At 30.5% G+C, this 12,170-nt stretch overlaps 1 protein-coding gene across 1 annotated transcript; it reads left to right on the forward strand.

The window, feature by feature from the left end:
• The first annotated feature begins 6,489 nt into the window (after window positions 1-6,489).
• On the forward strand, window positions 6,490-9,782 carry LOC108339566 (protein trichome birefringence-like 39). Its single transcript, XM_017576711.2, has 5 exons — window positions 6,490-6,847; window positions 7,069-7,240; window positions 8,615-8,790; window positions 8,868-9,026; window positions 9,279-9,782. Exons 1-5 carry the CDS (start codon window positions 6,582-6,584, stop codon window positions 9,565-9,567), a joined length of 1,062 nt encoding a protein of 353 aa, XP_017432200.1. The 5' UTR covers window positions 6,490-6,581; the 3' UTR covers window positions 9,568-9,782.
• Window positions 9,783-12,170: the final 2,388 nt, after the last annotated feature.

The following is a 12,170-nucleotide window of genomic DNA, read 5'->3' on the forward strand; positions in this document are numbered from 1 at the left end:
ATTAAAGAAATTGTTCTTTCTGGGATAATCAATTATTCTAAGTGATAATCGATTATTCTAGAAAATTTTGTCATCTATGAACTTCTCTATGATAATGGATTATCCTAAATGATAATCGATTATTTTAGTGTGTTTTTTAAAAATAGCTTTAATCTGAGTTTTTTTTTCTTAGTTGTGTTCTTGAAAAAAGTAAGTATAAAATGTAAAGGCTAATCTACCTTTAATAATAGTTTCTTTAGTCTTCAATTCTCATTATCAAAACTCTTTTGTCACTAGTTCAAAAAAAAAAATTTATACATGTTTTTGACTCGTTATAGATGCAGGGGGTATAGAAAGTTTTCGTTTTTTATACCGGTTCTAAAACCGGTGTAGAAGTTTACTTTTTTATACCGGTTATTTTGTAACAGGTATAAAAGTTTGATATTTACACCTAATATTCTGGGGTCAGGTATAAAAAAATCGCCTCACTTATTTAAAAAAAAAACTTACTTTTATACCTACTGGTAACAGAATAGGTGTGAAAGAAACTCACTTTTATACCTGGTGATGTCATAACTAGTGTGAAAAAACAAGACTTTTTATACCTAATGTGTCTTTAACCGGTGTAAAAGTGATGCTTTTTTAAAATATTTGATTTGTATGTGCTAGTATCCATATCTAGACCTGCAAAAAATTCAATCTCAAATTTACCTAACAATATTGTTTCTATCAACACATCAAAATTTAATATTTACTTAACACAGTTACACATAAAATAGTTCCTAAACTCAAAATGTAACATGGAAACACCTAATCATTTACAAATGGTTAAAAAAAAATGCAACCCACTGCTCCCGAACATCCTTTATGACATGTTGCTCCATTGGAGATGTGTCATCAAATATTTACACAATGAATAGTTTGAGTCAAGTTATAATATTAATGGTTTAAGGTCTTAGTTATAAAATGTTCATGTTACCAAATTCCATGAGTCAACGACATTTGTGGATATAATTTTCTACATATGCCTCATGACATAATATCCACATAATAAAAAATTGGTAATACTAATCTTTTGTAAGTTTTTAAATATGTATACCAGGTTGAAGCACAAGGGCAGGAAGTTATGAATGAATCACTTCAACAACCGCCACAACAAACAATTCTCACTCAACGCCTTCTGCTCACATCCACAGGATGATCATTGCAAAAGAAAAGGTAACCGGACGGACAAAACAAGACAAAACAAGAAAGTAGGGTAAGCTAATGTAATTTAATTATAAACACATCTATATATTTCATGCAATTTTAGTCCGTACAAAACCGAACGATACATCATGCAAACACTGAATACAAATAATCACATACAAACCAGATTGTATGAATATGTAGCTACAGTCGTCCTTGAACTTGTGGTAGTGTAACAGTTGACACCAATCAAGCTACTACCCAAGGTTAATCCCATAATATCTACCTCGACACCTTGAGGTGGTAGGACCTCCTGCTATTCTCACAAATGAAATATCTCTCTCTAGGTGAGAATGATACTCATAGAATTTCAGGAAGAACGCGAACTTAGCATATCCATATTCATACTTTACAATTCAATAACCATACACGAGACATTCCACCTTGGAATTTTCTTCCATAGTATTTAAAAGTCAAAATTCTCATATTTAACATAATCTATCATTCATCAGTTATATTTTCATTCATAGAATAAAGAGAACATGTGAACGTTGGAGACCGAACACCTTCACACTACCCAACCGAGAGAACCGAACGGTTCATAAGAGACAAAACAGAAGAAAATGACCGAACGCTATTATTGACCGACCACTATAGAAAACCAACTACTAGGAACTTAGCCCAACCCGAAGAGCTTAAACTGAACACTCATAGCTCAAACCAAACTCATACAAACTTAGACCGAATGCTTTTACTGCACCACGTACTTAGAGCGTACTGGATACTCTATCCAAACCGAGCACTATTTTAAATATCAGAACATTATGGTTAGACCGAACGGTCATAAATAGATAACACCTCTAATAGACCGAACCCAGTTAATGATTGAGTAAGGAACACAACCGAACGGTCAACAAAACAAAATTTTGAATAACACTTTTTAGACTAAAACAAGATATTTTTCTTAATTTTTAAACCTCCAAACTTGATTTCTAAGTTATTTTAAACCTATTCCACTGAACTTATTTCACACCAACCCCAACTTATATTTTCACATACTCTCTTTCCCAAACTAGAAATGACCGAACGTTCTACAGCCGAAAACTCCAAACTAGTTCACAGGTCTCGGCCAATCACAGAATTTGAATACAATTCAATCAAACATATCATTATTCATAGCATTCAAACAGAAATTCCAAACATAGAAAAACATAATTAAATTACTAGATTCCCTTACCTTGAATAAACCAGACACTTCCTAAGCTTCCACCATTTTGACTAACCAGCAACCACTTCTAAAGCAACCTACTAAATTTCTGATCAGTGAAAAAGGACCAACTAGAGGATCAAAGACAGAAAAACATATTCAAAGAGATAGATGATGAACACATGCAAGATGAATGGTGCTTGCATGTATAAGAAAATACAGAAACTTCAAAGAACGAGTGAATTTACTTACCCACTTCACACAGCAGCTAGATTGATGGAAAGAAAAACTCTTGTCACCAAGAAAGAACTCAGACACAACCTAGATGATGATTAGAAAAAGAAGAAAGTGAGAATTTGTAGAGAGAAGGAGGAGAATTTTAGAGAGAAGGAGGAGGAAATAAAACTCAGAAATTTGGAGAGAAGAGGTGCATGCAGAAAAGTGGTCCGAAATTTTGAAAAGTTTACTTATATACTATAGTCAAAAAACGATCGGTCCAATCAGCTGCATACACTTGGATTCCACTTTTCTCTTAATTTAATGGTCCTGACAAGTAACTTTTTCTATAATCACAACATCTTTTATTTTCTTTATTGTCTATCGAAACAAACAAGTCATTATGAGATAATATGTAGTTTCAACTAGTATTTTGATATGTGTAACGTGATGAATTATTTTCTTATAAGAATAAATTGTGTTTTCCATTACAAGTAGAAGTAAATTATGAATTTAAAAATAGTTATTACACTTAAAAAAATAATTATAATATGATTAAAAAAAAGTGACATTGAATTTTGCAATGTTTATATTCAATGAATAAATCTTGAACATCCAAATCATTACAATAGTAATAATTATTGTTTGATCCAATATGAAGGTCCATTTTTTTTTAATATTGTTATGAAGTTGTGTTGCAAGATCAAATCTTTTGAAAAAATGTCCTACAAAATCAAACTTTTAGTCATCTTCTACTGGAAAAGAATAAAATTTGTGACAAACTTCGAAAGTTACAATAATAAGTACAACTATGCAGTTTCTATTTCAAATTCTGATTCTATAAATGCAAAAAATTCATAATACAAAGAAAAAGTATTATTATTATTATTAGTAACTAATAAATTAAGTAATATTAATTTTTAACTGTAGAAAATATTATAAAATTATATTGATATTTTTAGATTCATATATTTAACATATTAATATATTCAATTAAAATTTAAAAAATTAATGAATAAGTGAAAGTTATTACTAATTCGTAATTAATAATAATTAATATTAATTGAATTTTAAATTGATTGAATTAAATGAGTTTTAATAAGATCGAAAAAAATAATATAATTGTATCAAAAGCAAGAATTTTTGAGATTTTGATAAAGAAACAGAGGAAAATTGTAGTGACAGTATGTTCTGACGTGTGAAACAAAAGCCTCTATTTATACACATGACAAAAGCAAAAGAGTCTACATCTCTTTTGTCTCTTCAGTCTTGCATTTCCTCCAAAATATAATGCCACGTGTCAAAAGTAGATGAAAACATCTTATTTAAACTTAATGACACGTATAAGAAAAATACAATGCCAACAAAGTGTAAAGTGTGTTTTAATTTCTAGTTTTAGTTAATTTTTCTATGTTTTGAATTTTATATTAACCTTTAAAAAATTATTTTTCTTGATGGTTTAAAGTGTATTATTCATATATAAGAATATTTTGTATGTAAGAATAAAACACCTTAATAAGAAAATATATAGAAATGTATACGTGATATAAAATGTATTTAATGATAAAAATAAATATTAGCTAAACACTATTAAAAAAGGTATACACTTCAAACAATAACAACATTATAAATAATTGAACTTATCAGGTTTCACTTTTCAACTTTTAAATTCTACTTACATCTTTCTAGCTTTTATTTGTTCATTCATGAGGAGTTATAGAAATTATTTCAAACTAAATTTTTTAGATAAATTTATTGAAAAGTATAAGAGTTGTTAAATGTACTGTGAAGTCTATAACAATTTTTGTGATTTATAGAGTTTGCTATAATTTTTAAATACATTATAAAAAAATCTTTAAATAATGATCCATTTAGAGATAAAAAAATAATTAATGACGAATTTAGATATTAATTTATAAACTTAAAATTATTACTATCTAAAATAATCTTTTATAACTTAAAAAGTTATAATTGGTTGTGAATTAGAATTTAACATAATCATTAATATTAACTATCAAAGTTTTGACTACTAAAAATATTAATGTCTAAATTAATATCTAAATCTTATTAAATCAATTATAATCTTTTATTTATTATAAAGATTAATTAGATATCAATAATTTTAAATTTATAAATTAGTGTCTAAATTAATCATTATAATAATTAATTATTTTTTTGTTTCTGAAATTAATTGTTATTTAAGAATTTTCTTATAATGATATATATATATATATATATATATATATATATATTATGCAAGTTATTAAACATTTTTTCAACCATTTACAAATGATTAATATATAAGAAAAAGCATATTTTCATATGTGTGTGATTGTTTTTTAGAGAATTTAATAGAAAAATACAACATCAACGATCTCTTTCTTAAAACTTGTCTTGAATTCTTATTATAAAGATTTTTTATTTATTTAAATCAAATTATTAAAACAAAGAGATTTAGTGAAATATATAATATAAATGAGATTCGAACTTAATTTACATGATATTGATACTATTTCTGTCCAAAATCTTAAAACATAAATTTAAGTATTTTCTACAATATTTAATTTTTTTTATTTGTGATAAATGTGAAACTTAAATTAGATTTTCAATACTTTAATCAATGTGAAACTTAAATGATTTTTAATAGTGTGGTGACTATTTTTTTTCATTTAATTTACTATTGCTTTTTCCAATTATTGTGTGTTTGAGAAAACATTTAATCAGCTAGTGTTGTTTTTGTGAGTTTTGAATTGAAGATTTGAAGCTTCTCACACTTCAAGCCAACAAATTCATCGGAAGAAAAAAAGAATCAAACTGGTATTGTTTAAAACTTCCAGAAAACAATATTTTTGACAAACAATAGTGTTTTTAGACATTAAGCCGATGTTCACTTGAATAGATTTGGACGAGAGTGATTTAATAAATTTGAGAGGATTTGAAGGTAAATCTTTTGTTGTTTATTTGAGTGGATTTTAGAAGTAAATGAGTGTGGATTTGGAAATAATTTTTTTTAATTTGTCACATCAATCAAATTTTACACTAATTCTTATAAACTTTATTTCTAAATCTACTCTCACTTACCTCCAAAATTCACTCAAATAAACAAGAAAATATTTACTTTTGATTTTTCTCAAATCCATTCGGTCAATTTTCCTCGAATCTATTTAAGTTAACAAAACACAACATGCACATGATATAGGGAGGGAATCACTGAGCTCTGGAGTCAACAAAGGTATGCTGAGTTTATATTATCCAAATCCAAAATGATGCTTCTGAGATGTTCGCAGTATACAAATATCAGCCAGCACACACACATTTAACACAAGAACCACAACTAAGGCAGGTTAGACCTAAATGTACCTTTTAATAGTAGTACCACACACACAAAAGGCCAAAAACCATTATTCATTCATACATAAACTTTTCTGTGTCCTTTAGTTTTGAGAATATTTCTAAAATGTGCTTATATGAAAAAGTTAGGAACTCAATATTCACACAACATTTATCTATAAATTTTAATTCCATAAAAGAGTTTCAGAATTTTCTGAATTCTCTATATGATATTTGTGTGACACCGGCGGCAAAAGGAAAAAGGAAAGAAGAAAAACCATAACAAGACATTTTCAATTCTGTCTTTCTTGGAGGGCATAGAGTTGCCATTATTTTTTGAATCACAATGATCATAATTCCAACAATTTTTAAAGCAAAAACTGCATCAAACCCCACAAGTTGCCATGGTTAAAAGAACCAACCCGTTCAAAGTTTAACTACATTATTTAAAGTAAAAAATATATATTAAACACTAAAAAACAACAGGAAACGAGGAAACATTGCAAGTTGTTCTGTTTTCACATTGCATGTGCATTCGTTTGTGAAACACCTCTTTCTCCTTCTCTCACGGTTCCATTATATAAGACCTTGATTTGGGGGCAAGTTTCTATTGACTCCTCGTCCTTTCAAAGAATCACGGGGAGGGTTCAGAACCCGAGAAATGGGTCTGTCATTGGTACATGCTCTGTTCTTAACTCTGTTTCTCCTCTGCCTCAAAACAAAAGCAGAGGACTCTAGTCCAACCAGAAAGCTCGCAGGAGCATGCAACTTGTTCAGAGGGAAATGGGTCTACGATGCTTCATACCCTCTCTATGACCCTTCTTCTTGTCCCTTCGTAGATCCACAGTTCAATTGCCAAAAGCATGGTCGCTCTGATCAACTCTACCAGAAATATAGGTGGACGCCATTTTCTTGTCCCTTGCCAAGGTACCACCTTTCTTTCTCTCATTATTCATTGAACAAAATCTTAGCATTTTTTCGCTTGTTTTTCAATCCTCTGTTTTTGAGATAAAACTTGAGAAGACAACACAAGATGTAAGAAAATGTATCTAGATTTTGTTTTTAATTGTTGTAGTCTTTTTATATGCATTGTCCTTGTCATGTTATGGTCCTAGGTTAAGTGGGGTAGTGAAATTTTTGTTGTGCAGGTTCAATGGATTGGACTTTTTGCAGAGATACAGAGGGAAGAAGATTATGTTTGTTGGTGACTCCTTGAGCTTGAACCAGTTCAATTCATTGGCATGTATGATTCATGCTTGGGTGCCAAAATCTAGGAGCACTTTCAGTCAAAGGGATGCTCTTTCCAAAGTGACATTTGAGGTTGGTTATTTCATTCTTGTGCTTTACTTTATTTATTTTTCTGGCGCAGTGATTTGAAAGTTTGAATTTTTTGGTGGTAATGTTTGTTTTGTGTGTGACTTCCCTCTCTTTGCTTTCCTCCAAAGTTCAAAACTTTTCTGAGCCATTTCCATTTTTGAACTGAAATTCTGCAACCCTCAAATCTGATCTTATTTGGGTATTTGAATTCAGAACTTGGTGTGGTGCATGTGCATATTTTTAGCAGCTGTGTGACACTGTGCAGTGAGGTGAGAGAAGTAAAGGTGAGATGTGATTGGTGGGAAGGCTTTGCTTTTTGCTGGGGACAATTCTGATTGTTTATTTAAGAGATAATAAATGTTTGTGTCTTAATATATTTTACTAAAAATACTTCTTTTCACTCTCTCTCTCTCTCTCTCAAATTCAAACAACTTAGAAAATAAAAAATTAAAAACTATTATGTTTGTTTCTGGATTTTTACTGTTATACGTGGAGTTTCATTTTCCACATATTCATTTGGTTTAGTAGAAAAGGGAAACTTTTTTACCTCACATTCAAAACCAAGAAAAGTTACCTTTTTTTTCTCCTCTTACCCAGAAAACCTCAATTTTTATTACTTCCATAAAATTATCAAATTGTTTGATAAAGTTTTAAAATTATTAAACTTTAAATGATTATAAATTTCACATTTTTTTTTTCATTTCAATGAAGAGTTTTGAAGCATCTACTATGAAAATCCAGTTGCTTTACGTAGAAATTTTGTCTAACAATTGCTTCAATTAGTAATGATTGATGTTGAAGATTTAATTTTGCCTCTTTATCGGATTGTAGCATTGAACATCATTGGCTGTAACTGAATTATGAGTAAGACAGCGTCCGACACCATTATTCAACAAAACCGTTTTTATAGCTTTCTGCAAATCAAATGAATAATAATTTGATATCTGCACTTTTTTTCCAACCACAAAATCTTATTCTATGATCCATTATGTTTGTTTATCATATAAGCTTCCATTATGCTATTACGTATACAACAGATATAATTATTCATAATTGCGTGTGGGTTAATGGGTTTAAAGAAAAAAACAGTTGAATCACAATGTTAAGAAGCATATTTGCTTTGAGAACTCTGCAATTTAGAAGTTTTTTCATTTGAAAAAAAAATGTTTTTTCAACAATTTTTTTAATAATTTTTTACAACACTTATACGATAGTTTGTGGTGATTAGTTTGATTGATCGTTTAAAATATATATATATATTAATAAAATAATGATACATAATTTATTATAAAAAATTATTAAGAAAAATTGTTAACGTATCATGATAAAAATAAATAAATTTTTTATTATAAATCAGAAAGTTGTGATTTTTTTCAGGACTATGGCCTTGAGATATACTTGTACAGAACAGCATATTTAGTGGATCTTGACCGTGAGAAAGTGGGACGAGTTTTGAAACTAGACTCTATCAAGAACGGTGACTCGTGGATGGGGATGGACGCGCTGATCTTCAACACGTGGCACTGGTGGACCCACACCGGAAGCTCACAACCGTACGATGATTCTCTCAGTACAGTTTTCCAATTTGAATGGTTAATGAGTGACAGTGATTTGTAAATATTGATGACAGGTGGGACTATGTTGAGGTGGATAATAGGTTGTTCAAAGACATGAACCGTTTTGTTGCATACTATAAAGGCCTAACAACTTGGGCTAAGTGGATTGAAAGAAACGTCAATCCATCACAAACCAAGGTCTTCTTCTTGGGAATTTCTCCTGTGCATTACCAGTAAGTTCTCACCAATGTATAAGATAAAAGATCTATAAATTTATTATTTTAAAATTTTAAATTAGAAGTAATACGATCCCTTACGAGGTTTTATTGTTAAATATTTTGAATGAAGACCAAAATTATGTTTAGTCCATGAGTTTATGGTGAATTAAATAAGTGATCAGTATGCATGGGCTTAATATATAGTACGTAAATTGAATGAGAATGTAAAGTGGAAGTTTTGAATTAGTGATGTAATGTGGTGATTAGGGGGAGAGATTGGAATGAACCGGCAAAGTCATGTATGAGTGAAAGAGAACCATTCTTTGGACTGAAGTACCCTGCAGGAACACCGATGGCTTGGGTGGTGGTGAACAAAGTTTTGAAGAGGATAAAAAAACCTGTGTATTTCTTGGATGTGACCACACTCTCACAGTACAGAAAAGATGCACACCCTGAAGTCTATAGTGGAGTTATGGCAGTAGATTGCAGCCACTGGTGTCTTCCAGGGCTTCCTGACACTTGGAATGAACTTCTCACTGCAGTTCTTTCTGCTTGAAAACAAACACATATAACTTTGTTTACTAGCTCCAACTTCTTAGAGGAAAACCAATTGTTTTCGACTTTAGGAGATTTTTATTTCGCATTTTGCTTCTCTTGTAATTCTTCAATAAAAGGGCTTTATGCTCCTAATTGTAAATGTAGATCAATGTGGCAGAAATTTGCCTTCAATTGTACCAAATACCATTCTCAATTTGAAACTCATTGTGGAAACATGTGTCACTCGTTGTAAAGTTGTTGATCGATCCCCTTTTCTAAAGTAACAAAAAATTATGTAATGTGGATTTTTCAGATGAAAATTGTACCCTTTTAAAAATTTTAAGTTCTGTATATGAATTTGATGTATTTTAATAGTTTATATGCTTATATATTATATGCTTTTAAAATAAACTAAAACACAATTAAGTAAACTTTAAATCTAATTTAATATAATAAAATAAGTTTGTAAAGTGATATTAAATAATGGACTTTGCCTTAGTTTACATAAAATTTTCTACAAGCAAATCACATAAAAGGTGCATGATTAGAGTTTGCAGTGTTTCTCAAACTCAATTGATGGAGAAACCCAACTTAAAGTGTAATTCAAAGGAGACTTCTTCCTGCACCCCATGTTATTATTCTTCCTACACCCCTGAAGTTTTCATTCTTTTCCATATTACCCCAAAGAAAGTTTTGCACCGAAATGGGCACTTCGGTTTGATGACCCGAATCCGGGAATATGTACCGAATTAATAAATTCGGGAAATTTGGGAAACAGAACATGCAATTCACCAAATTCAAGATAAATGGTCTGATAAATTGGGGTCCCAAAGAGAAAATTTTCCATGGCAAGAATCCTAAGACGAGGAGGATGACACCGAGGGTATCAAGTTGTAGTGGTGAAGAGAGAGAAGGAAAGGCGCATCAGGCTTCAAATTTTTCAGAGGGAGTAAATGGGGAGAGAAAAAACGTGGATGGAGGAAGAAACACCTAATTCAAATTACACCTCAATGGTGCAAGTGTGTATTGTGGCCTTCAAACTTTTTCACAATTTCCACTTAAATTTGTGGATCCAAGCCATAACACATTCACAAATCTACTTTTTCATTTCCTCACATGACGATACTAGACAAAAAAGAAGGTTAATTGAAACATTTGCACTGTATTAAAATTTAAAATTTAAGAATATATATATACAAATATTTATTACTATTAAATTTATATGCAGAATTAATATTTTCGATTGTTATTTAACTTTTTAAGAAAAAGTGTTAGTTTTATAATTTATTGATTTCTTAGTTGTAGTTATTATGGACTTTTCACGGTGATGAATATAGTTAATTTTGATATAACTTTTTCTATTTACATAGGGATGATAACGGGTCGAGTCGAGCACGGATAATGTATACCCGCAACTCGATCCGAAAAACAAAATCCACCCACTTTGATCAAGGAATCAATGTGAGACTTTCTTTATGTCCATTTTTTTTCTCTCCTTCATAATTTTATCCTTCATAATATGTATATAAAATATAACATAAATTAGATAAGCAATAATGGTTTCTAAACTTTTACAAATTGTTTCTTTGTGATTGTAATTTGTAATTGTTTTGTGAGTGTGAACTGTTTATCTTGATTTGAGATAAACGACTGAATGTAGGATTGGTAAGATCCGAACCAGGATAAAATCATCTGTGCAAATTTCTCTCAACCTTACTCTCTTTATTTGTTATTATTATTTTCTTGGTAAGTTTAATTGAGTAGAAATTAAAAAGCACACGTTCGTATTAAAAACCCTCTTGGTTTGTTATTCTACGCTAATCATTCTGTTGCAGCCGCTCTGACAAATGGCATCAGAGCTCGATTTGATAGTTATTCAAATGGCATGATCATATCAAACTTTTGCAGAGGATGATTCTATCAATAGACCACCCCTATTCACAGGTGAAAATTATGCATTCTGGAAGGTAAGAATGCAAATTTTTATTGAGTCTATTGATTGTGATATTTGGGAAGTTATTGCATTTGGTCCGTCTGTTCCTACTGACAATATGTAGGAACCAAAGCCCCGTGTTAAGTGGACTGCTGAAAAAAAGAAAAGGTTTCAAAATGATGTGAAAGCTCGAAACATTATTTCATCTACTTTAACCGTTGACGAGTTTTACAGGATCTCTGTTTGTAAGAACGCTCAAGAGATGTGGAAAGTGCTGAGAGTGACCCACGAAGGTAGAAATGACGTAAAGAGAGCGAGAAAGAATACCTTAATCCAAGAATACGAAATGTTCAGGATGAAGCAAGGAGAAACAATCTCAGACGTTCAGAAACGCTTCACCAACATCGTTAACCATCTCATTGTACTAGGTAAGTCTTTCAAAAATGATGAGCTTAACATAAAAATATTGAAATCTTTAGACAGGTCGTGGCAACCAAAAGTGACTACAATTTTCTGAGTCACAAAATCTCAACACAATGACTATGGCGAGATTATTTGGGAAATTGAGAGAGCATGAACTTGACCTTGGAAGACTAGATGAAGAAGAAGCAAAAACTAAGAAAAAAAGAACTCTAGCCTTAAAATCTGAGGTAGAAAGGAGCAAGAACAAAATAGAAGATGAAGACTCA

Source organism: Vigna angularis, chromosome 5 (assembly GCF_016808095.1).
Source record: "Vigna angularis cultivar LongXiaoDou No.4 chromosome 5, ASM1680809v1, whole genome shotgun sequence".
Taxonomy (NCBI): domain Eukaryota; kingdom Viridiplantae; phylum Streptophyta; class Magnoliopsida; order Fabales; family Fabaceae; genus Vigna; species Vigna angularis.

What these genes read in the sequence shown, in the direction of transcription:
- LOC108339566 (XM_017576711.2), top strand. Translation starts at nt 6,582, where the DNA reads ATGGGTCTGTCATTGGTACATGCTCTGTTCTTAACTCTGTTTCTCCTC. An exon ending in TTTTCTTGTCCCTTGCCAAG is followed by an intron (nt 6,848 to 7,068) that starts GTACCACCTTTC and finishes TTTGTTGTGCAG; the next exon opens with GTTCAATGGATTGGACTTTT. An exon ending in TTTCCAAAGTGACATTTGAG is followed by an intron (nt 7,241 to 8,614) that starts GTTGGTTATTTC and finishes GATTTTTTTCAG; the next exon opens with GACTATGGCCTTGAGATATA.